Source organism: Oncorhynchus mykiss, chromosome 7 (genome assembly GCF_057628025.1).
Source record: "Oncorhynchus mykiss isolate SJ-2025 chromosome 7, ASM5762802v1, whole genome shotgun sequence".
NCBI classification, from domain to species: Eukaryota; Metazoa; Chordata; class Actinopteri; order Salmoniformes; family Salmonidae; genus Oncorhynchus; species Oncorhynchus mykiss.
The window spans coordinates 11,522,039-11,549,078 of NC_143028.1; the positions used below are offsets into that span (position 1 = coordinate 11,522,039).

At 41.6% G+C, this 27,040-nt stretch overlaps 1 protein-coding gene across 2 annotated transcripts; it reads right to left on the reverse strand.

Annotated features, from left to right (window-relative positions):
• Positions 1-3,313: 3,313 nt before the first annotated feature.
• On the reverse strand, positions 3,314-26,915 carry LOC110528867 (uncharacterized). Of its 2 annotated transcripts, none has more exons than XM_021611027.3 (2): positions 26,776-26,915; positions 3,314-5,739 (listed from the first exon to the last, which is right to left on the reverse strand). In XM_021611027.3, exons 1-2 carry the CDS (start codon positions 26,806-26,808, stop codon positions 3,712-3,714), a joined length of 2,061 nt encoding a protein of 686 aa, XP_021466702.3. In that variant the 5' UTR covers positions 26,809-26,915; the 3' UTR covers positions 3,314-3,711. The 2 variants fall into 2 exon arrangements, with proteins under 2 accessions (XP_021466702.3, XP_021466701.3); XM_021611026.3 differs by lacking the exon at positions 26,776-26,915 and adding an exon at positions 20,259-20,661.
• Between the last annotated feature and the right edge of the window lie 125 nt (positions 26,916-27,040).

Below are 27,040 nucleotides of genomic sequence, written 5' to 3' on the forward strand. Positions count from 1 at the left end.
CAGCTTTTTATTTGCAACTCTGTCTAGACGGCCAGCATCCTGGAATCGCCTCTTCACTGTTGACATTGAGACAAGTGTTTTGCGAGTACTATTTAATGAAGCTGCCAGTTGAGGACTTGAGGCGACTGTTTCTCAAACTAGACACTAATGTACTTGTCCTCTTGCTCAGTTGTGCACCAGGGCCTCCCAGTCCTCTTTATATTTTGGTTAGACATTTTGCGCTGTTCTGTGAAGGTAGTAGTACACAGCGTTGTACGAGATCTTCAATTTCTCACATGGAATAGCCTTAATTTCTCAGAACAAGAATAGATTGACGAGTTTCAGATGAAAGTTTTGTTTTTAGCCATTTTGAGCCTGTAATCGAACCCACAAATGATGATGCTCCAGATACTCAACTAGTCTAAAGAAGGCCAGTTTTATTGCTTCTTTAAAATCAGCACAACAGTTTTCAGCTGTGCTAACATAATTGCAAAAGGGTTTTATAATGATCAATTAGCCCTTTAAAATTATCAACTTGGATTAGCTAACACAACGTGCCATTGGAACACAGGAGTGACGGTTGCTGATAATGGGCCTCTGTCTATGTAGATATTCCATTCATTTTTTTACATTTAAAATCTGCAGTTTCCAGCTACAATAGTCATTTACAACATTAACTATGTCTACACTGTATTTCTGATCAATTATATGTTATTTTAATGGACAAAAATGTGCTTTTCTTTAAAAAACAAGGACATTTCTAAGTGACCCCAAGTTTTTGAATGGTAGTGTACATATGAGTAAAGCAGTATTTTAAACATTAAAGTGACTAGTGTTCCATTATTAAAGTGGCCAGTGATTCCAAGTCTGTTTATGGGGCAGCATCCTCTAAGGTGCAGGGTTGCGTAACCAGGTCGAAGCTGACTAGTGATGGTTATTTAACAGTCTGACAGCCTTGAGATAGGTGTTTTTTACTCTCAGCTTTGATGCACCTTTACTGACCTCCCTTTCTTCATGATAGCGGAGTGAACAGGCCAAGGCTCGGGTGGTTGATGTTGTTGATGATCTTTTTGGCCTTCCTGTGACAGCGGGTGCTGTAGGTGTCCTGGAGGGTACGTGGTTTGCCCCCGGTGATGCATTGGGCAGACCACACCACACTCTGGAGAGCCCTGTGGTTGAGGTCGGTGGAGTTGCCGTACCATGCGGTGATACAGCCCGACAGGATGCTCTCGATTGTGCATCTGTAAATGTTTGAGGGTTTTAGAGGCCAAGCCAACTTTCTTCAGCCTCCTGAGGTTGAAGAGGTGCTGCTGCGCCTTCTTCACCACACTGTCTGTGTGGATAATTTCAGATCGTCAGTGATGTGTACACCAAGGAACTTCAAGCTTTCCACCTTCTCCACTGCGGTCCCATCGATGTGGATAGGGGTGTGCTCCATCTGTTGTTTCCTGAAGTCCACGATCAGCTCCTTTGTTTTGTTGACGTTGAGTGAGAGGCACCACTCCGCCAGGGCCTTCACCTCCTCCCTGTAGGCTGTCTCGTCAATGTTGGTAATCAGGTCTACTATTGTTGTGTTGTCTGCAAACTTGATGATTGAGTTGGAAGCGTGCGTGGTCACGCAGTTATGGGTGAACAGGGAGTACAGGAGGGGGCTGAGCACACACCCTTGTGTGGCCCATGTGTTGAGGATCAGCAAAGTTGGTGTTGTTTCCTACCTTCACCACCTGGGGGCGGCCCATCAGGAAGTCCAGGACCCAGTTGCACTGGTGATATGATCCTTAACTAGCCTCTCAAAGCACTTCATGATGACAGAAGTGAGTGCTACGGGGCGATAGTCATTTAGTTCAGTTACCTTTGCTTTCTTGGGTACAGGAACAATGGGGGACAGCAGACTGGGATAGGAAGATTGAATACGTCCGCAAACACTCCAGCCAGCTGGTTTGCGCATGCTCCGAGGACACGGCTAGGGATGCCGTCTGGGCCGGCAGCCTTGCGAGGGTTAACACACTTAAATGTCTTACTCATGTTGGCCACGGAGAAGGAGTGCCCATAGTCCTTGGTAGCGGGATGCATCGGTGGCACTGTGTTATCCTCAAAGCGGTCGAAGGTGGTGTTTAGCTAGTCCGGAAGCAAGATCGTGTCCGCAACATGGCCGGTTTTCCCTTTGTCATCCATGATAGTAAATAATGTAATGACAATTCAATTCTAGTGGACACAAAATCATTTGAAACAATTAAAACATTGCTGTTGCCTTGCCAAGTTGTCGTCTTAGGTCTCTTTATGTAGTGTTGCCTCTTGTCGTGATGTGTGTTTTGTCCTATATTTGTTATTTTATCCCAGCCCCCGTCCCCGCAAGAGGCCTTTTGGTAGGCCATCATTGTAAATAATAATTTGTTAACTGACTTGCCTAGTTAAATAAAAATTAAACGAACTGCAAATCTATCCTACAAGTTTTAGTCACAAGCTTTGATGTAGTCATTGCATGCTAGGAATATGGGGCCAAATACAAAACTTTTCAATACTTTATTTATAAGTATGTTTAGGGATGTAAAAACTGTTGACAGCTACCTTTGAGAAAACATATTTCTTGTTAAACAAAATCTCTGAGCAATTGCATTAGTATAAAATAATTTCACCCATTTTTTTTGCATTACATTTTTATTTATTTTACCTTTAACCAGGCAAGTCAGTTAAGAACAAATTCTTATTTTCAATGACGGAACAGTGGGTTAACTGCCTTGTTCAGGGGCAGAGCGACAGATTTTAACCTTGTCAGCTCAGGGATTCGATCTTGCAACCTTTCAGTTACTAGTCGAACGCTCTAACCACTAGGCTACCTGCCGCCCCTGAAATATAGCGCAGTTTTGAGTTATTTATTTTATATAGTTATTAGACTCCACTGTATGTGTAAAGAATGTATTACAATAACCAACTGAGAATACACAAGCTATCACACACGGGTAATGGTTAAAACACTCTTAAAATACATGTGCAGATCAATACAGGTGAGAAAACCCCACAAGTGCAGTGATTGTGAGAGACGTTCTACTAATCAGTTATCTCAAAAGGCAAGTCCATGAGAGAAGCCTTTCAGCTGTGACGTCTGCGGGAGAAGATTCAGCCAAGTCATTCATGTCGCAGCCAACATGCAAGTGCACACAGGAGTCTGACCATACTCATGCAAGAAATGTGGAAAAGGGCTTTTAAAATTCAAGACGCTTCAAATTTTAAAATACACTGTCAGTAGCTACGGTTATCTTCTGACCGCTCTTTCAGAGGTGAGGAGAGTACATGCCAACCTAAATATCATGGACATCTAATAACTGTTCACCAGTTTGAATACTGAGACATTTTTATTTTTAATTGGATTTCCCAAATTATTCCATACATCCATACATGATTTATACTCTGATGATCACATCACTGATATTCACACCTTGGTTCTAATAGCCCATGTTTACTACAGTTGCTGTAATCTTTGAAATAGTATTTTGGGTAGTTTAACTGGGAAAATAATTACCCATTTGGTTGTTTGGCCTTACGGAATGATTTAGGTGCAGGCGAGAATTGATGAATTAATTTATACAGGGTGGAAACTAAAAGAGTGATAAGATATTTAAAAAATGTGGTTTATAAAATAAAGTTTACTATTAGTAAAAATGTAAAAAATTATGCATTAAGACAGTGATACTGTTACTATATTGCATTTTTGTGTCTGTTGTTAGTCCTTTCTTATTGACTGTCTCTGTGACTTTGCCTTTCAAACTGCAGAATAGAGGTCGTCTTCTCTCCAGTGTGTTGCCTCTTCTGGTGCCGTTTTCTGTCGTTAATTTGGGAGAAGCTTTGTCCACATTCTGAGCAGTGGTATGGTTTCTCTCCAGTGTGAATTCTCATGTGTATTGTGAGTGAGTTCTTTTGGAAAAACCTTTTTCCACAGCAGGAGCACTGGAAAGGTCTCTCTTTATTATGCACCCTTCTCACATGAGTCATCACGTCACATGAACGAGAAAAAGTATTTCCACATTCCGAGCAAGGATAGGCTGCTCTTTCTCCAGAGAGTTTGAACTTATGTGCTTGCTTGTGACACTTAAATGTTTTTTCAAGTGCAAAACTCTTCCCACAATCGGTGCAGTGGTATGGTTTCTCTCCAGTGTGCATTCGCTGGTGCCTTTCCAACCGTTGCATATTTGAAAAACCCTCCCCACAGTCAGTGCAAAGGTATAGTACACTTTCAGTGTGTGTTCTTTGATGTCTTTCAAACTTTGACTTGTTTAAGAAACACTTTCCACAGTCAGAACAGTGGAGTGCCAGGTCTCCAGTGTGTACTGGAAGGTGTGATCTTAGTTTTGCCATGTCAGTAAATCTTTTATCACACCTTGAACAGTGGTAAGGTTTCTTTCCTGTATGAGTGTCTTGTGGAAGGTATGCATTTTCTCCAGTATGTACATGCATGTGCGTTTTTAGATCTTCTGGTTTGGAGAAAAGTTCCTCACAATGATTGCAGCGGAAGTATTTCCCTTTCATATGCTTTCGCTGGTGGTGTCTTTTCAAATGATACGATTGAGAATAACTTTTGTCACAATCAGGGCATTGGTGAGCCTTCACTCCTGTATGTGTTAGCTGGTGTGACTTAAGGCGATCTAATCGACTGAAAGCTCTGTCGCAATCAGGGCAGTGGTAAGGCTTCTCTCCGGTATGTGTTCGTTGGTGTCTTTTAAGATCCCCCACTTGTCGAAAGCTCTTCCCACAGTCGGAGCACTGATTAATTTCAGAGCAGTGGTAAGGCTTCTTACCTGTATGAGTTTCTTGCTGAAGGTATGCCATTTCTCCAGCATGTACATGCATGTGTGTTTTTAGATCTTTCGGTCTGGAGAAAATTTCCTCACAATGATTGCAGTGGAAGTATTTCTCTTTCATATGCTTTCGCAGGTGATGTCTTTTCAAATGATACGATTGAGAATAACTTTTGTCACAATCAGGGCATTGGTGAGCCTTCATTCCTGTATGTGTTAGTTGGTGTGACTTAAGACGATCTAACCGAGCAAAACTTTGTTCACAATCAGGGCAGTGGTGAGGCTTCTCTCCAGTATGCGTTCGCTGGTGTCTTATAAGATCCCTCACTTTTCTAAAGCTCTTACCGCAATCAAAGCAGTAGTGAGGCTTCTCTCCTCCAGGACTGAAACCCTCAATCCAATCATCAGTGCCACCTGTATGTTGGGGCTCCTCTCCATTATCCTGTGTTGTTTGGGTTTGTTGTGGTCTGTCTGAGTTTTTATTATTTTTCTCAGATTGGCACTGGGTGTTGGCTGGGCATTGCGGTGTGCTATGTGAAAGCTCACTCTCTACATTTGCTGCACTGCTGACAGCTTTGAAGTTATTCTCTGGCAGGTCCTGTTGCTTTTTCACAAGTTCATTTTGACGAATGCGTGTGACAGCTTTATCCAGTGTTATTTCTGGGTCCATTTGTAATTGCTCAGACAGTGTTCTGTCACATAAGCCCATGACTAGTCTGTCTCTTATCATCTCACTGAGCAGAGCTCCATAACCGCAATGTTCTGACAAACAATGAAGTGCAGAGATAAAATCATCAGCTGTCTCTCCTGCTTCCTGTTGTCTTTGGTTGAATTTTGTTCGTTCTAATATAACATTCCTCCTAACTGCCAAATGTCCATCTTGCTGCTCATTATTAGAACTGTGGAAGAGGTCCCCCTCGATCAGGTTGTCATCTTGCAGGTCTTCTGAGGTGTCCATCTCCTCTGCCTGGAAATACATTTAAAATGGCATAATTACTAATAGGTCTATCGTCTCTGTTCTCTAAAACAACATTTATTTTGTTATAATATAGCCTACTTTTCATTATGGTTCAAGTGCAAATTAGAATAGATAGCATATACAATAAATAGCTAAACAAATAACTTAGGGTCTTCACATCTTTACAGTAGTAGCTAGGTCTAATCATTTGAAATACCTAGCAGTATCAACATGATAATGATGATTTGTTGTTTGTCATTAGGCTTAGCGATCACCATGATATAGCATATTGATTGCATTGGCTTGTGATCTAGGCTAGAAAAGGTTCATTGACAGTAGTAGTAGTGGGCATTTCCATGTAAAAAGCCCCATGAGCACTAGCATGTGAAGTGTCAAATAAAAGTTAAGAGCCTATATTTTTGAGAATTTAAGGCATATATCAAATGTTCAACCATTTTCCATCCTAAAAAAATTAGGAATAAGGAAAGGGTTTCATTTTTGGTGTTGGATTCTAGCTTGAAATATCCTTATTACCATACTAGAAGTTATTACTTTGCATGTATTACCATTTGATTACAGTCCTATCTCACATACACACACTGTCACGCCCATGAGGATCATAGAGAGGCAAGCCATGACAATACCAGTAAGAGGAACCTACTGTGTTTCTGGCTAACAGAGAAGGATTGTTTATCTTAGACATGCAAGGAGATGACTTGCCTAGTCAGAAGGTATAAGTATATGCTTGTGTGACTTGTATGTTGTGTGTGCAGCTACAGCACCCAAGTGGGTTGAATAAACTTGGTTTGAGCTTTTCTAGTCGTCCGTTTGAGTTTCTACTCTGTTTGTTCAGAACCTAACAGTTGGTGTTGCTAGTGATTCACCACGATTTACAGTCGATCTGGAGAGTCCGAATCAGTTGAGCTGGAGCCGGCACCAAAAACAAGGTAGCCACAGTTCCTACAGTTCCTATGAGTGTCACCACTCATTCTGACATCTCTGGGAGAAGAGTCATAGGCTGAACACAAATGATAGGATATGGACCTAGGAAACCTGAGTTTCTTCAGTAGTCCCATTGTGTTACGAACAGTAGATATGGTGTAGGGTAGGTTCTGCAAGGATAGGTCCAGAGTGGAGTTGGGTCCCTGCGAGATCCGTGGGTGGCCCCACGGTGAAGTGTAGATTCCGTGTAGGATAGGTCCCAGGGGGGTTGGGTCCCTGAGAGATCCGTAAGTGGGACGAAGGTCCAAGGGGGGTGAAAGCCCCAACCGTGGTGGCCATAAACCGTGGTGTGTGTATGGATGAATTGTCATTCTTGTATACTACAGTTGTAGAGGAGTAGTCCATGTAGAAGGAGAAAGGCACACGGTGGAGAATAGCAGATATCTGTGCTTAAAGATGAAACATTGTCAGTGAATGGGAAGGTGGATGGTGATAGGTTGCCTGTAAGTTCTGGAGGGCGGCCCCCTCCATGGTGAGTCATCCACAATAGTCTGTGCATACAACACAGTGTCGTCAAGCACCAAAACTGTTAGGATGAGTGACAAAATAATTAAGCGCCTACACTGTTACCCACTCCCCCGGAGAGTAGTATCAGTACCTTGGGAAAGTCATTAATAGAAGGTGAGTTTTATAACCGTGGGTACAGAAACATAACCGTTGGGGGTGGAGCGGAGCCAATAATGCCTGATATGGCATCCGGGAGGGGTGGAAAGGTAGAATGTTACCAAAGCATTCGAAGCAGTGAAAAAAAGGCATACGAACAGCACCAAGAATCAAACAAGTGGTGAAAATTGGTACACATCCCACCGATGGACAGTTTAAATCCAGCCAAGAGTGTATGGATGCCATCGTATTGTGGAACACTGAAATCAAAGAACGGCCCAGACCACAATACACCGGCATCCTAACCACAGCACTTTATCAGCAAAGGATCAAAATGGAAAAAAGGTTACAAAAATAAAAACCGGCTAGGTAAAATGGAGCAATAAAATGACTAATAAAAACAAAAAGAACTAGGCGTATCCGAAGGGCGTGCGCACAGATGAGATGAACAGAAGCAGGAATTGGCTAATGCGTTAGAAAAGAGTCAAAAGGAAACCAGGAATTAGAGGGAGCCCTTGAGGATAGACAAAAGCAAATAAAACAAGTCATGGTTTGGCTTCAACAGTATCAAAATACTTGTATATGCCATTGCCACTCCTCCGCTGTTCGCCCCCCAGGCTACAAAGTGAAACAGGTACATCTAGTGTATCACCGTTATACCCCTCTATGAAGAGGAAAAATAGCAACATGGGTTACGAGACGCGGCGGATGGGCACATTACGAGCCCGCACATAGTAGTCCTGGATAGTGGATCAGCATGATCCAGGTTATCAGAGATGTGCGTCCAGTACGAACGCATGAGACACCAGTTATGTATTATACGAGACAAATAGTCCCAGTGGAGGATAAGCCTATCCCAGCAGCCCCAAATTCAGCATCACCTTCAGCCACTGAGTGTGAGCGAAATGCATATTTTTATGAAAGCACCACCAGACCCAGTAAAAGAGGGACACAAATCTATCCGTTTCTGGAGGAAACAGGGTAGAATGAGTGATCCAGCAAACGAATGACAAAACTGAGGGATTCTTGACAGCAGTTGAATATTTTGTTATATAAAGTACCAGTCAAAAGTTCACATCACTATTATTCTAGAATGTAGAAAATAGTAAAAATGTAAGAAAAACCTGGAATGAGTAGGTGTGTCCAAACTTTTGACTGGTACTGTATATCTAGCCTCTGTGCAGTCGATTGTGGTTCAGCAAGATAATGGTTTCCATGTGGAAGGAGATGTAGGAGGCTACGTCAAACACAGCTTCCGAGTAGATACCGGCGCTCAAATATCACTAATGGCTCATGATGAGAAATTAGCTACATTTGCGACAGGAAAAAAGTAACACATTCAGCGGAGTAACAGGCGGGAATCGAAAGCCAAACAACCATTATCCCTGTCCTAGATCATAGGACCAGTAACAATACCATGCTAATTTTACATGGCGACGGTTGTGGAACCAATGGTGGGGTTGGATCATCTCTGCGAAAAGCCAGGGGAGTGGATTCTCAAAAGGTAACAAATTAACATGGGCAGTACAGACGGTGAAAGCCGAGCAATAGTTGTTTCAGGGTCATACCCTATAGGCAAAAGACTCATTAGATTGCAGTCTGATTGAAGGCTGCAACCCTGTTGTGGTGGAGGTACACCCACTGCAAACGGTAAAGCAATATCCTATGAAACCGGAGGCTGAGAAATCAGTGGCAATATTACTAGAGGGAGGCATAGCCGTCATTGTAAATAGGTAGGCCGTCATAGTAAATAAGAATTTGTTCTAAACTGACTTGCCTAGTTAGATAAAAACAATTGCGGTACGAGGACCAGTCCGATGCAACAGCCCTTTATTTCCAGTAAAGGAAGGACTAAAATGGCGTTTTAAAGTGAATGTTCACGGCATAAACAAACATGCAGTGAAAATCACAGCAGTAGTAGCGGATTTGGCAGACCTATTGGCATCTATTCCCTCAGACTGGTACAGCGTAGTGCTAGGCGATATGGCCAAAATATCATATCATGGTATTTTTCACGGTATTACGGTATTTTATGTTTTTGATGAATAAAAGTTCCACATTTGCTTTATGAGTAGTGACTGATCCTAGGATGGCAACACATACATTCTAAATTATTTCAAGGGGTCTTTCTCCATTCTGATTGGCTTACACCGTTCAATTCAACTTCAACCTAAAATCATTTCCCGCATTTCCTGCACTCATTTGAGATAATTTACACACTGCCACGATATGGGCAAAAATACTAGGCCTCATTTTTAACCAAATGTTGCAATTGCGATTAGATTAAAACACTTGGGTGAACTTTTGGAATCATGGAAATAGAATGTTTATTATAATTATATAGTTAGAATATAAATAATAGTGGGCACTTTGAATACAGTGTTGTTTGACATGACAACGAATGAAAATGTCATGGACGAGTTACTGTGACAGTGTAGGAACAAAAGTGATGTTCCGTGTTTCCTAGGGGAGCCTATTATCTTTGGCTACATTAAATCTTTATTCATATAGCCAACATATTGATGCTTCCCCTATTCCCCTTTGATTTATATGATACTGTTGCACAAACAACATGCTGATGTAGGCCTCCACTAGCACTGGTATCAGGCTGTATTAGCTAGCTTACGTTTAATCTGACTCAGTACTTTTATTAGCTAGTTAGCCAGCTAACTAGCAGTTAGCCAGATAGTTAGCCAACTAGAGATTAGCATTATTGGCTAACACGATTTAGCTTAACTTGCTAAGAAAATACTAACTAGCTATTTGCAGATGTAAGAAACAAACTAATATTGTAATTATAGAACAATTGTGGATTTATATTAAGATCAAATTGTGTCAAATGGTGCCGGAACAGAAGGCAGATGTTTTTTGTGTCCCCAACCTATTGTTTTTTTGTTTGTTTATCTGCGTTGTTTGTAACTTAATTAACTATTTTTGTACATAATTTTGCCGCTACCGTCTCTTATGACCGAAAAAAACTTCTAGGACATCAAAACTCACCACAGACTATCAGGATCCTTTTTCTTCTTTCAAGACTCGGACGAGCCCGAGACGGAGGATATACGCCTCCCTTGGGAACAGACCACGACCCCAGTGATCTGCGTGAAGAGGAGGCGGAGAGAGAGGCCCGAAGTCGGGCTGCCTTCTGAGGAGGAGGCGATCGAATAAACCCTCACTCCCCTCAATTCTGCTCGCAAACATGCAATCTTTGGACAATAAAATGGACGAGATATTGGGAAGATCAAACTACCCAGGGACATTAAAAACGAGCATCTTGTGCTTCACGGAGTCGTGGCTGAACAACATCAACATACAGCTGGCTGGTTATATGATGTTTCCCGGCAGGATAGAACAGTGGTGTCTGGTAAAGACAAGGGGCGGCAGTCAACGTATTTTTGTAAACAACAGCTGGTGCACGATATCTAAGGAAGTCTCGAGCCATTGCTCGCCTGAGGTAGAGTTTCTCATGATAAGCTGCAGACCATATTACCTACTGAGAGAGTTTGTCTATATTCTTTGTAGCTGTTTACATACCCCCACAGTCAGAGGCTGGCACCAAGATAGCATTGAATGTTTCAAGCAGACCACCATAATGGCTGTGCCCATGAACACTAAGGTAACCCTGCCTAACTAACTACCAACCCGTAGCACTCACGTCTGTAGCCATGAAGTGCTTCTGACTGTTCTCTCTGCTACCACACGGTAAGCGGTACCGGAGCACCAAGTCTAGGTCCAAGAGGCTTCTACGGCTTCTACCCCCAAGCCATAAGACTCCTGAGCATCTAGTCAAATGGCTACCCAGACTATGCGCATTGCCCCCCCTCCCCTCTTATTCTTATCCATATTTATTAAAACTGCACTGTCTGTTGGGGGCTCGTAAGTAAGCATTTCACGGTTGTATTCGGTGCGTGTGACTAATAAAATTTGATTTGAAACATTTTTGTCATGAACATTGTTGCATGTGCTGCATTGGCCATGCAGACTGAAGGAAAGTGGCTCGTGGTCTAGCAACGACAAATGTACTCCTTGAGTGACAGTGGGTGGGACTAAGTCTGTGTGGAAAGTGGCGTGGAGAGTGAGAGCGGAGAGGGATGACTCAAGTAGCAGAGTAAACTATAAAAATGGACGTTACATTTGAGGGTTCCATCTGGTACAGTACATAGATGATTTGTTGTTGGTGTCAAAAGACAAACTCATATGCGAGACCTTACAACAATAGTAAACTATTTGGCAGAGCAGGGTCACAAAGCATCACATAAGAAAGCCCAATTGGCAAAACAGGAGTTAACATATCTGGGGGTTTCAATTTCAAAAGGCACAAAGCACATTACACACAATCCAGTAGAGACAATGAGTTATCTGGCACGACCAAACACTCATCGCACACTCAGGAAAACCCTAGGCCTTTTCAATTTTGTTAGACATTTTATTCCGTCATATTCTAAATTGAAAAAAGGCACTCGCACATCTGAGCCCTCCTTTTTGCAGGTGCATGGTAACAGTAGAATAAAATGAGAAAAAAGAAGAAACCCACACACTGCTCTTGAAAGCATCATTGCTCTTTAATAAGCTTTACGTATCGGCCTCACGGCCTTCACTCTGATCGAATACAACAGGTGTAGCATTGACAGGACAGAAATATCTAACTATTAATATCAAACAAATCAGGTAAATATGTCATTTCTCTCTCACAGTTTGAGTTAAAGCAGCAATTGTGTCAAGCGCCAGCATTGGGGTTACCAAACCTAAAATGACCTTAACATTTTTGTACATGAGCGGGAAGGGAATTGTAGTGCGGTGGTTACGCAAAATCAAAAGGGGAAGAAGAGAGACCATGTACTGGAGTAAACCGTTAGACTGTAGCGAGAGGAACGCCGCCATGTCTGGGGGCAGTACAGGCGACAGAAAGGGTTTTGCATAACACTGCATCGATCACAATGTGTCAACAAGTACATCTGTATGTTCCACATGGTGTAGCAACCAGTTAACAGCACATTACTAGTGCAAGATGGACAAAATGGGAGTTAACGTTAAATGGGGAAAATCTACAATGCCATAAAATCGGTGCTTTGGATCCTGCGTTGTTAACGCCGTTGCCTGGGGAGGGAGAAGCATGTATGTAACCCAGATCAAATTACACAGAAGGCTTTAGTTACATGACCACAGAAGGGAAGAGGGTGACGGGGTATGCTGTGTGTGACAATAGGGGGGGGGGGGGGGGTAACAGGAACACCAATCAAAAAAGGGCAATGTCAATTACCCAGTAAATTAGCAGTAGTGAAATGTGAAGCACATACGAGTCATACAGATAAAATAGCCATAGAGAATCGCCAAGGCGGCAGCCTTAGTAAGAGTAGATTCCACTGTAAACAAGCAGTTGGGTGGGGTGTAGGAGCTACTTTCACCACCCTAGTCTGTGTCAGTCGCTGTAATGGTCAATGCCACATGTAAGAGGGATAGATGGACAAAACGCATAGAATGGGTGGCCAAATACGAAGACACGAGAGTACATTGGGGTAGAGTCAGGACTAACGCCACAGAATCACAGAAGGCACAGTAATCTGGGTGGAACAACTTGATAACAGGACTAGTACATTGGACATAGTCTGTTCAGAACAAGGTGTAATCTTGGAACAGAAAGGAGTATGGAAGGTAAGTAATAGCACTGAGTCTAAGGAATTAAACTACATTCTCTCTTGCCTTAAAATGGACATAATGTGCCAGGGTTCTCGATGAGCTGAGGGTCAGTTAATAACTTTCAGACTATTAGTGCTACCCAGGGCTGTTGAGGTGACCGTATTACAGCCACACCGGTGGTCACGAGTCATGAAGGCAGACAAATTCCACAGGAACGTTTAGTCATGGTAATTAGGCTTCTCCATGCTCTGATGCTGGTGCTGGTCATTAGTAGTCGACCAAACTTGCTAACTGCCTGGTACTCAGCACTCTATTGTCCCTCTAATATCAACGCAAATGTAATCGAAAATCGAATCAAACACTTCATAGGCTATGCAATTGCGCGAGAAAACAAAGTGATGGGATCCACTTTTTAGTAGAGGCCATCAGCTTTATATAGACTAGGAATACTATATATATATATATTTCTCAACTTTCCTAATATTAAGCACATTGTTTATCTTTACAACAGAAATATAGCATTGATGATGGCGCCGGTGGGTAGGGCTGCCGTCTTACCGGCCCTCAACCAATCATGCTATTTCGTTAGTTTTTTCACATTGTTCGTAACTTGTTTTGTACATAATGCTGCTCTTTAATTATTCGTTTTTCTTATCTCTTACTTTTTTTAAAACTTTTATTTTTTAGGTATTTTCTTAAAAGCATCGTTGGTTAAGGGCTTGTAAGTAAGCATTTCACGCTATGGTCGACACCTGCTGTATTCAGTGCATGTGACAAATACATTTTGATTTGATTTGTGGCTGGCATGAAAATGAACCACAGGAAAAGTTTCCTCCATTCAAGTGCACAGATGACATGTAGTTTCCCACTGCCCATTTCAAGACAGGTGTAAGATAATGGTCCATTCTAAATCAAAACAAATTTCACCTACATTAAGTATACGTAAAGACAAGATTAAATCAAGTATAGTCTGATGGGTGACAATATTAGCCTATTACTTGTGAATGATGCATAGCATAAGAAACAAAGCCTTTTTTTGTGACTTTTTCAAATCATAGTCATACCTCATGTAGCCCATAGGGCTATATGTTTTGATATGGTTTGTATCACAACTAAAGTGGCCAAATAACTTCTTAAAATTAAGCACATTAATCCGCTTTACAAGGGGTGTAGAGCCTAACTGTTATACATAAGTAGCGCGTGAGTTTTACATTTGGGGAAGAACATTTCCACTTTAAAAATGCACCTTTATAATTAAAGCATTACACGCATAATCGCATTTGCGGTCACTTTTTATAATGGTGTTTTCCCGCTAGTGGAACATTTGTGCTTATAGCCTACTGCCGTGTGCGCTTATAATGTGAAGAATTAGCCTAATAGTTTATCAACATTTTATGCTAAACGTTCTGATCTGTTGAATCAGCCACATTGCGTAAAAAAAAGCTTGATGCTAGTGGTTATATTAATTTGGGATCTATTGCATCCAACAACTGTCCCAGACTATGTTTGGAATATTTATTTGTCGCACAGAATAGGTTATAAAGTGTGTACAGCCTGCGCAAAAAAACAAAACAGAGCTCATGCCTTTCAACTTTTTTCAAATCATCATCATTAGTCGCATCATGCAGCCTTATAATGTATTAAAAATCAAAACATATAGCCCAACGTTTGTAGAAAAACTAAAGTTACATTAATAACTCTAAATTAACCATATAGGAGTACCTATTTCTTTGTTAACTGCTCAACACAGAATAGCCACATGTGCACTACCTCAAATCGTTTGGAGAAAATATTTAGAATGTTTTCAGCTTTGTTCAATAGTATTCTTCAAACTAGAAAATATAATGCCATGGAATTCTAAGCAAATATTGTCTACTAAATGAACTAGTGTAGCCCACAGCCATTTGGCATATAGCTACATCAGGAATTAACATAAGGACAACTCAGAGCATGCTATTCTGTTCTTCTGAAGCACACTACATTTTCTTCATGTCATGCTTCTTTAGACAATAAATACTGGATTTATAGTGAAGGTGTAGGCTACACTACATGGTTTATTAGACTTTTTAAAAAGTAGATGTTCCAACGGTCTGCGTGTGGAAGCCAGGAGATGCTAAATGTGTTCACGGAGATGCTAAATGTGTTCACGGAGATGCTAAATGTGTTTACGTTAATTAAACGGTCAATTACCGTGAAACCGACATTTATTTGCTTGATAATCACCGGCTGATGAAATTTCGTGACCTGGGGGGGGCGGCGCGGCATGTTGCCCCGCTTTGAGGATAACACAGTGCCACCAAAAGGCCCGCTTCCAAGGACTGTGGGCTCTCCTCCATGGCCGACGTAAGACATTAGAATGTGTTAACCCTCGCAAGGCTGCCGGCCCAGACGTTGTCCTCAGAGCATGCGGAGACCAGCTGGCTGGTGTGTTGACATACCTTAAGGGAACATTTCGGCATTTCGTGTATGATCGGTGAAAAAGTCCATATTGCAAATGTACGGTCCCTTACTAGACGTCCGAAATCGTTTGTAAAATTCGCGGTCGGCGTCGGGCCGTGCGGTAGGGCCAGACCTACCGGGAAGTCATCAAATGAACTTTGTCGGACATTTGGTTTCCGTTTTATAAAATAAACAAGTTTTTGACCGTTTTTCCGCTATCCCGGAATTTCCCACAAGAGGGCATACGGAATCATATGGCAATTTGGCAAAACATCACGAATCACGACGGGGCCTTATCTCGAAAACTGAAAATATTTCGAAGCCGAAACTTGGTGAGCGTAGGTTTGGCATAATGGGCAGTTGGCCCCGAACAAGATGGCGTCTAGGCCTCGACGGTTTTTGAGTTATGGCCGTTTTTCTGGGATTAAAGGTCCTAAATGGAAAGAGAAATTATTTTTCCACTTCAGGTCAAAGTCAAGGAGCCTCCGGTGTCAATAAAAAAAGAACCAGACATTTATCTATCGTCATTTAAGAGAAACGGAACAATGACAACTTGGTGATGGTCACAAATAGGCGTTTTTTTTTTTCAACGGTTACAGATCCAGTTGCAGGGTGTTCATACGAATCTTTTTAAAGTGTGCTGCGGAGCTCTGCGAGATTTGTGATTTTCTATGATTTTCTGAAATAACACACACATACTAAACCCTCCGTAAATAACTCAGTTCTCAACGTAAAGACTTAAAACTCAGGATTCTGTAACAGCATACCCCAATGAGGATATGTGTTGATTTGTAGCTTCCTGTGCCAACCGGAAGTGCCATAATTGGTGTCTCAGGGGCTGTTTCGAAGGGTTAAAAAAGTCAGATCTGTCCAAAACTTCATATGTGTGATTAGGCAACCCCCATGAACTGTAAATCAGTCATTTTTTCACCAAAAATTCAAAGGAAAAAAAAATTACACTAAAACACAACTTGGAAGGAGGGACGTATTGGGGTGCGTAGAGACAGACAGTGGCTGCAATAGTTAGCTTTGTTCGAGCTAAAAAAGAACCGTCAGACCTAGAGTTCCGAAACTTTAGAAACCTGTTCTAGACCTCCGGTCGATGGTGCGTGGTGAGTTACGTGGCTCTAGATGGTTCTCGGACCGAGAAACAGCCTCGTACATTTGCAATACCTTCAATTCATTTTGACCATCACGAAAATGACGACGTTTAGAAAAGTCTCAGAGACGCAAGGCTAGGTGCATTGAAACCGGCTCGGCCCATAGAGACGGACCCCGACGTTTCTGTCCGATAGCTCGTTCAAGGACCCCGTAGCAAGGCATGGAAAATAGTGGATTTTCAGCACCAATTAGGGTTTTTTTAGGGGCTGAACTAGTGACAGAGACAGAAATTAAATCAGTGTAAAAGATATGATGACAGAGTCACGGGTCAGTCCAAGAGGCAGATTCTGTCAGGACCGATCTCCGTGCATTCTATGGAGTCCCAAAAACCAAGGCATTAATGTTATTTGGAAAGAATAATTGAATGTGACAATGGCAGAGATCTGCATGGCTCAGATTAAGTTAGTAGGTAATAAAGTGTCTGGGGAGCGATACCACTCCACTTTGTGTAGTGGTACAGGGGAGAGCTCACAGTAGAGGAAAGACAGCTAACTGCAGCACAATATTGAGACTACTATGAGGATAAGTTGAACGTCACGCACACCAGGATCATTTGTATTTATTATGGGGTCCAGCGAAAATAAGTGTTACACCATTTTTAAAACATTACATTCACAACAGATTTCACAACACATTAAGTGGCCACTACTCTAAAACACAAAATCCATGTGCACGTGCGTGTATAGCGCGTATGTTATCGTGTGTGTGTGTGTGTGTGTGTGTGCGCCTGTGTTTGTCTCTCTTCACATGGTGGTACAGTGGTTCATCCTTTAAAAAGTTGCAGCGTACTGCATAGAGGTCGACCGATTATGATTTTTCAACGCCGATACCGATTATTGGAGGACAAAAAAAAGCCGCTACCGATTAATCGGACGATTTTTAAAAGTGTATTTGTAATAATGACAATTACAACAATACTGAACGAAAACTTATTTTAACTTAATATAATACATCAATAAAATCAATTTAGCCTCAAATAAATAATGAAACATGTTGAATTTGGTTTAAATATTGCAAAAACAAAGTGTTGGAGAAGAAAGTAAAAGTGCAATATGTGCCATGTAAGTAAGCTATCGTTTAAGATCCTTGCTCAGAACATGAGAACATATGAAAGCTGGCGGTTCCTTTTAACATGAGTCTACAATATTCCCAGGTAAGAAGTTTAGGTTGTAGTTATTATAGGAATTATAGGACTATTTCTTTCTATACCATTTGTATTTCATATACCTTTGACTATTGGATGTTCTTATAGGCACTTTAGTATTGCCAGTGTAACAGTATAGCTTCCGTAGAGCGTTGGACTAGTTAACTGTAAGGTTGCAAGATTGAATGCCCTGAGCTGACAAGGTGAAAATCTGTCGTTCTGCCCCTGAAGAAGCCAGTTAACCCACCGTTCCTAGGCCGTCATTGAAAATAAGAATGTGTTCTTAACTGACTTGCCTAGTTAAATAAAATATATATATATATTTATTTATTTTTTTAAATCGGAAATCGAAGCCCAAAAATACAAATTTCCGAATGTTATGAAAACTTGAAATCGGCCCTAATTAATAGGCCATTCCGATTAATCGGTAGACCTCTACCAGGGACTGCGGTTGAAAATTAGCCGGCTGGCTAAAACCGGCACTTTTACTGAAACGTTGATTAATGTGCACTGTCTCTGTAAAAATAAAATATTTGTATTTATTTTTTACATTTGGGAATAAGAATAATGTTTTATTTTCTGTTCATTTATGAGTAATGTCAATGTTTATATAAAATGTTAAACAGTATGGATATACTATTCAAAAAGGAGACTGTTGGATTTGAGCTTGAAATATCCTTATTACCATACTAGAATGTATTTATTACTTTGCATGTATTAGAAAGGTATATGTTGGGAGTCAATGAATGGTGAATAGGAACGCTGTGTATAGAAAGTTACAAGAGGTGACAAGGGGCAGCGCAGAAAGTTCATATTCTGTTCAAACATGTTGTTGCTGAATATTCATTTTCTTGAGCAAGGAGGCAAAGAGCAACGGTCTAGTTTCATTTCCTGATAAGGCAGGCCAGTTGCTTTGGAACTAGGACCATGAGGGATGTGGAACTCAACTCGAGATAAGGTCAACAGTTGAAGAGAGAAGACACTGCTGGAGGGGGGCCATAGGGGCCCACCACAAATACCATTTGATTACAGTCCTATCTCACATACACTTCCACTCCCATGAGGATCATAGACTGAGGCAAGCCATGACAATAACAGTAAGAGGAACCTACTGTGTTTCTGGCTAACAGAGAAGGATTGTTTATCTTAGACATGCAAGGAGATGACTTGCCTAGTCAGAAGGTATAATAAGTATATGCTTGTGTGACTTGTATGTTGTGTGTGCAGCTACAGCACCCAAGTGGGTTGAATAAACTTGGTTTGAGCTTTTCTAGTCGTCCGTTTGAGTTTCTACTCTGTTTGTTCAGAACCTAACACTGGTCAAACAGATGGAAATGGGGTCTTAGAAAACATCTAGCAGAAATAGTCTTAAAATATATTAGAAACACAATCATGTGTAAAGACACCTGCCAACTAATATCAACATTTAAATGTAGTTTTGCAGAAATGATTTGCAAATGGAAGTAATTCTGTTACCAAAAACCCACATATCTTTAATATATTTTCTTAGTTCACAGAAGTAACAAGTAAAGTTAGACCTACTTTCTCTTTGTCAGGTGGTGGTCAAAGCAGGATTGTGACATCTGGACAACCCCTCCCTCTCCCTCCAATTAATGTTAACTACCCCTGCGCTCACTGACACCTACCCATGAGCCCCCTCTCTTTCCATTTACTGTAATCAGCAACCTCACCCTCTGAGCGCCAACCGACCCTGGATGTTGAAAAGTAGTTGAAATTTGGGCAGTCCAAATCTGAACTAATCAGATGTCTGTTTCACAAGTTTGGACAGTACAGTAAAATAAAAATAGGTTCGCGTATAGTCCGGTACAATAAAGTACTGTACAGTAGAATTTAGTACAGTAAAGTGCAGTATAATTTACTGTGTACTCTCGTGAACTATACTCTACCATGCTGTACTTTAATGTCCAAACTTGTTTAACATAGATGTTTATGATCGGTACAGATTTGGTCTGGTCCAGACAAACCAAACTTGGTCTTGTTTGGGGACTGAACTCAGAATAATAGCCAGTGTATAGAATACCCAAACATGCAAAAGGAGGATATTACATTTTTCTACCTTTGTGTACTCAGAATACATCACCATGAAGAGAATAACATTCATAATTATGGATTTCTGTATAGTACAGATCAGGGACCCGTAATTATATTACCATCATTCTGTTACTGGGTGTTAATCCAATTCATTTACTGTGGCTCAATAAGCGAAATATATATATTTTTGTTTTAACTTGAGTCTTCATATCATAGCTGACGCCGCATTCTTTCTGCCGACATATTTGAATCTTAATTCAGAGTGGTTTTTGGAAAACGTAATCAAACTGATGTAGATTATACTGTCATTCTGTTAACAAACTTTATCTGTAATGTTCGAGTACATGTGTTTTTGTAAAATCGTCAGTGGAAATTGTTAAAAGTAGTTATTGTGAAAAGAGTTGTATGGTTTGTTTAACTTTGCAATCGATGGTTTTTGTTTGGCATACTTTTGAAGTGACAAATCGGTGTCTCAGCGTCATTATGTTACCTTTGAATTGCCCGGCTCCTCTTCATCTCGGGTCTCCTGCATTGTTTGGGGTAGTCCTGCGTCCTCAAGTTCCGCCATTTTCAATGGTGTGTTTTGTATCCCAACAGAAGTGTCGCGGGTAAAACCAGAGGCTGCAAACCAACCAAGTCTTACAGCCAAGTCTACTGTTCTATTCTATACACAATATTTTTGACTGATTTTGCAGGTTGCAAATGGAAGCTTTAGGTTAGATTTGATTCGAAGTGAAAATAAAAATAAAACAATCTCACACGACCGTTGTTGTGCAGCTGCACGTCTATTCACTGCTGGTATTCCTCTCTCCACACCAGAACGTGATGCAGTTTAAAATGAACAAGAAAAACGCAGCCAGCTAAACTACTGACAGAGAACGAAGTGTCGTAAAATGCTTGCAGACGTTTCACTTTACGTCTGAATGCAGACTATTCATTTTCTAAAACCAGCGGCGAAAAATCGCGAGACTTCCGGGAAAGCTTGCGAAGCAAACTGACCTGACAACGCCGGGGTTTGTACGGTTTAGAGAAGGAAATGAGAGACAGTGTTGATTTAAGCTTGTAAATCTTGGTGGGGCAAATATTTTTGATGCATGCCAGCAAAGCCACTACACAACACTAAGCAATAGATTCATTGCATTATAACAGTGACAAACGGTGCCCACACTGTTAAGCCTACATAAATCTGTCCCAACAGCAGAACTTTCTTTTCAGCACCATGGAGTGAATCCTTGTCTATCTGCAGAGCCTTGTCTGGCAGCGAAACAGTTCATTCAGCCTCAAAACCTGCCCTGAATGAAGCATCACCACTGATGAGAGGAAGTGAAACATTCTTCCTTAGTAGTTCATTTGAGTGGCTGTAGGACTGTACTGTACTCCTTGAGAAAAGCAATCTCACACGGATGTAGTTTGCTGCTCACACCCAGGTCTTCACAGATTTGCCCCAGCTGGTCATCTGTTAGGGCTACGAGTTTGGCGATGGCACGGTACTCTGAGCTCCATCTTGTCACATATGGTACAATTACTTTCATGCCTGCAATGTCTTCTATTGCCTCTGAAGCGAATGTGGACCTGTGTGCTTTGTTCCAAATGCTGGAACATTTTGACTTTGCACTTCTGTACAACTTCCGTGATGGAAGTTTTGTCCACCTCATTGGTGGCGAGGAGGTTGAGGGTGTGTGCCACACAAAGTTGATGTGAAGGGATAAAAAAAATTAAGTTCTTGTTCATCCTCCTCAAGAATCGCACCCACATCATCAAACCTCACGCCATCATCCGAATTTTAAAGTCTGCATGTATTTCACTTAACGTGGCAGCAATCACATCACAGGTATGACGTCCTCTCAGTCTCACACAAGCCAAAGCAGCCAACTCCCTCTCCAAGGTGTCCTCCTCGAGCCAGTGGCATGTCATGCCGAAGAAGCTTCTGTTATGGGCAGACCAGATGTCTGCTGTGGTGCAGACTGACGTTAAACTCTGAAGTTTGGACTTAGATTCCCTTTCAATTTGTTAAATCAAAAGTCTCTCTACACATGACCTTTCTCCCACCACTGATTCCTTCTACTAGCTTGCAGAATGAAGACATCTCTACTCGTGAAAAGGGTTGCACGTCCTCTATGATGAGGTCAAATACCAGGTGATTAACCCGTCTTTGTGAGGTGTGTTGTGGTTCCTCCTGGTTGTAGTTTTGCTTCAATGTTTCAATGGTGTACAAGATGTCCCTTTTTGGCCATCTGTAGATGGCTGTGCATCTCTGACTTTTTCTGCTCAGGGTCTTCCATTGATTGTTATGCATCCTCTGAAAAAACTAAATGTAAATTACCTAACTATAAAATAACAGTATAAGTAAAATAACAGTGGAGTGAGCACATTATTGTTTGAATTAAGGATTGTAGCTACATATTTTTCACTTTCTATAGCCTGCCCCTGACTGATAAACACAGGGCTGGAACACACACACCCACTCACACACGGACAAAGCTGTGGATACAACGATGTCTATGGGGGTTTATATTGTTGGTCTAGAAATACTCAAGTATAAAGAATAAAAACGATGGACTGATACAGACAGTACTATACCTTGAGTTATGATTGAATAACACAGACATTTATTTGGGTTGAAAAAACAATTGAACAGCAGGAAAACCACAGTGTGGCTTCATTGATTCACTGATGTCGTCAGTCCAATCAAGTCCAATCAAAGCTATTGTAGATATGTGATTTGACATCATTTTATTTTGTATTTAACCTTTATTTAACTTGGCAAGTCAATTAAGAACAAATTTACAATGACGGCTACACCTGCCAAACCCGGACAACGCTGGGCCAATTGTGCGCCGTCCTATGGGACTCCCAATCACGGCAGGTTGTGATACAGCTTGTAATCGAACAAGGATCTGTAGTGACGCTTCTAGCACTGAGATGCAGTGCTTTAGACCGCTGCACCATTTTATCTGAGGTCAATGACTTCTTGGAGGGCACTTCCAATATAACTTTATGGCAGCACCCAAGGGGCTTGAATTTTCAAAGTCTATCCTTAGACTTGGCGGTGACATAGTGTTAGTAAAGCTCATCAGGTATTTCAGCCGAGCTTGGTGCTTTCTGTGATGGTGGGGGCAAGCCAGCTGAAAATACGGAGCATTGCACCGTGATTGGTTCAGTGTTCTGTCACCCATGGGGGGCATGGGTGACAGAACACTGAACCAATCACGGTGCAATGCTCCGTATTTTCAGCTGGCTTGCCCCCACCATCACAGAAAGCACCAAGCTCGGCTGAAATACCTGATTTTGGAGCTGCCTTACTCAAGAAAACAAAAAAAAGAGAATGTTTGTATGCAGCTTTACTAACTCTGATATATACAGTGCCTTGCGAAAGTATTCGGCCCCCTTGAACTTTGCAACCTTTTGCCACATTTCAGGCTTCAAACATAAAGATATAAAACTGTATTTTTTTGTGAAGAATCAACAACAAGTGGGACACAATCATGAAGTGGAACGACATTTATTGGATATTTCAAACTTTTTTAACAAATCAAAAACTGAAAAATTGGGCGTGCAAAATTATTCAGCCCTCTTAAGTTAATACTTTGTAGCGCCACCTTTTGCTGCGATTACAGCTGTAAGTCGCTTGGGGTATGTCTCTATCAGTTTTGCACATCGAGAGACTGAAATTTTTTCCCATTCCTCCTTGCAAAACAGCTCGAGCTCAGTGAGGTTGGATGGAGAGCATTTGTGAACAGCAGTTTTCAGTTCTTTCCACAGATTCTCGATTGGATTCAGGTCTGGACTTTGACTTGGCCATTCTAACACCTGGATATGTTTATTTTTGAACCATTCCATTGTAGATTTTGCTCTATGTTTTGGATCATTGTCTTGTTGGAAGATAAATCTCCGTCCCAGTCTCAGGTCTTTTGCAGACTCCATCAGGTTTTCTTCCAGAATGGTCCTGTATTTGGCTCCATCCATCTTCCCATCAATTTTAACCATCTTCCCTGTCCCTGCTGAAGAAAAGCAGGCCCAAACCATGATGCTGCCACCACCATGTTTGACAGTGGGTGTGTTCAGGGTGATGAGCTGTGTTGCTTTTACGCCAAACATAACGTCTTGCATTGTTGCCAAAAAGTTCAATTTTGGTTTCATCTGACCAGAGCACCTTCTTCCACATGTTTGGTGTGTCTCCCAGGTGGCTTGTGGCAAACTTTAAACAACACTTTTTATGGATATCTTTAAGAAATGGCTTTCTTCTTGCCACTCTTCCATAAAGGCCAGATTTGTGCAATATATGACTGATTGTTGTCCTATGGACAGAGTCTCCCACCTCAGCTGTAGATCTCTGCAGTTCATCCAGAGTGATCATGGGCCTCTTGGCTGCATCTCTGATCAGTCTTCTCCTTGTATGAGCTGAAAGTTTAGAGGGACGGCCAAGTCTTGGTAGATTTGCAGTGGTCTGATACTCCTTCCATTTCAATATTATCGCTTGCACAGTGCTCCTTGGGATGTTTAAAGCTTGGGAAATCTTTTTGTATCCAAATCCGGCTTTAAACTTCTTCACAACAGTATCTCGGACCTGCCTGGTGTGTTCCTTGTTCTTCATGATGCTCTCTGCGCTTTTAACAGACCTCTGAGACTATCACAGTGCAGGTGCATTTATACGGAGACTTGATTACACACAGGTGGATTGTATTTATCATCATTAGTCATTTAGGTCAACATTGGATCATTCAGAGATCCTCACTGAACTTCTGGAGAGAGTTTGCTGCACTGAAAGTAAAGGGGCTGAATAATTTTGCACGCCCAATTTTTCAGTTTTTGATTTGTTAAAAAAGTTTGAAATATCCAATAAATGTCGTTCCACTTCATGATTGTGTCCCACTTGTTGTTGATTCTTCACAAAAAAATACAGTTTTATATCTTTATGTTTGAAGCCTGAAATGTGGCAAAAGGTCACAAGGTTCAAGGGGGCCGAATACTTTCGCAAGGCACTGTATATATATATATATTTTTAAACAGGACCTGCTCTGAATGATGGGTCGCCCTGGGAACACCTATGTGAGAATGCTGTTCATTGAACGCTGAGCTGTAGTCAACACCATAGTGCCCTCAAAGCTCATCACTAAGCTAAGGACCCTGGGACTAAACACCTCCCTCTGCAACTGGATCCTGGACATCTGACAGGCCACCCCCAGGGGGTAAGGGTAGGCAACGACACATCTGCCACGCTGATCCTCAACACGGGGGCTCCTCAAGGGTACATGCTTAGTCTCCTCCTGTACTCCCTTGTTCACCCACGACTGCGTGGCTAAGCACGACTCCAATACCATCATTAAGTTTGCCGATGACAACGGTGGTAGGCCTGATCACCAACAATGATGAGACAGCCTATAGGGAGGAGGCCAGAGACCTGGCAGTGTGGTGCCAGGCAACAACCTCTGCCTCAAAGTGAGCAAGACAAAGAAGCTGATCGTGTACTACAGAAGGGCCGAACACACCCCCATTCACATCGACAGGGCTGTAGTGGAGCGGGTCAAGAGCTTCATGTTCCTTGGTGTCCACATCACCAACAAATTATCATGGTCCAAACACACCAAGACAGTCGTGAAGAGGGAGCATCAACGCCTATTCCACCTCAGGAGACTGAAAAGACTTGGCATTGGTCCCCAGATCTTCCAAAAGTTCTACAGCTGCACCATGGAGAGGACTGGTTGCATCACCTCCTGGTATGGCAACTGCTCGGCATCTGACCAGTACATCACTGGGGCCATGTTTCATGCCATCCAGGACCTCTATACTAGGCGGTGTCAGAGGAAGGCCCAAAGAATTGTCAGACTCCAGCCAACCAAAAGGCAAAAATGCAACTTGTGTCTAAACTGTCAAATCTGATTTATTTTAAAAGGGAGTCAAAATTTATTAAGTTCCCCATTATAAGTACTTGGGTATTTTGATTGACAATAAGCTCTTTTTTAGAACACACATTGAAAAACTGAAAATTAAGATTGGTTTATTTTATAGAAATAAATACTGCCTCACTTTAGAAAGTAGAAAGAAGATTGTTTAAGCAACGCTTCTCCCAGTACTTGATTATGGTGACATGCGGCAGCCTCTGTTTTAAACTCTTTTGACTCAGTACTGTGCTTTATCACTGAGGACAATTATCATACACATCACTGCATTTTGTATAGTCCTGTCGGCTTGAAGTCTCTGACTACCAGAAGGGGCCAGCAATGGTTACTTTTTGTACATGAAGCTGTTCTTCAGAGACTCCCCCACCACCTCAGCTCACATATTAATTGTAGGTCCAGAAATGTTTAGACCAGTTCTCTGGACTGGCTGGTTCTGGAGGCTCGTGGAATAGCCTCCAGGCCACCTTGAAGCTGGATTCGCTTGTCACCATTGGACAGTTTAGATCAATTTTGAGTGAGGTAATGTGCTCATTGTGTTTGTTTGGATTACTCTTGTTGTATTTATTGTATTGATGTTGTTATTTTGCTTTATGTTGACCTGAATTGTGTGTTCATGTTTACAGGGCTCCCTTGAGAGAGAGACCCTGGTCTCAATGGTAACCCCCCTGTCTCATTGGAATGGTCCCACCTGATCTCGCCTGCCTTCAATCATTGTTAGAACAGTCAACTCAATTTCCTTGTCAATATAATAGATCATCTTTGTTATGGATTGCCTTGATACCCATACGCCTCAATTACATGCACTTAGGTTGGAGTCATTAAAACTTATTTTTCAACCACTCCACAAATTTATTGTTAACAAACTATAGTTTTGGCAAGTCGGTTAGGATATCTACTCTGTGCATGACCCAAGTAATTTTTCCAACAAATGTTTCAGACAGATTATTTCACTTCTAATTTACTGTATCACAATTCCAGTACATCAGAAGTTCACATACACTAAGTTGACTGTGCCTTTTATGTCATGGCTTTAGAAGCTTCTGATAGGCTAATTGACATCATTTGAGTCAATTGGAGGTGTACCTGTGGATGTATTTCAAGGCCTACCTTCAAACCCAATGCCTCTTTGCTTGACATCATTGGAAAATCACAAGAAATCAGCTAAGACTTTAGAAAAAAATTGTAGACCTCCACAAGTCTGGTTCATCCTTGGGAGCAATTTCCAAACACCTGAAGATACCACGTTAATCTGTACAAACAATACTACGCAAGTATAAACATCATGGGAGCCCACAGCCGTCACACCGCTCAGGAAGGAGACGCTTCTAGAGATGAACGTTTTTACGAATTCTCTTTAGAAAGACAGGGTCCT

Excerpts from the sequence above, each read along its gene's own strand:
- LOC110528867 (XM_021611026.3), bottom strand. The coding sequence starts at position 20,336 with ATGGCGGAACTTGAGGACGCAGGACTACCCCAAACAATGCAGGAGACC. Across the intron at positions 5,740-20,258 it reads AGGAGCCGGGCAATTCAAAG|GCAGAGGAGATGGACACCTC; the intron begins GTAACATAATGA and ends ATGTATTTCCAG.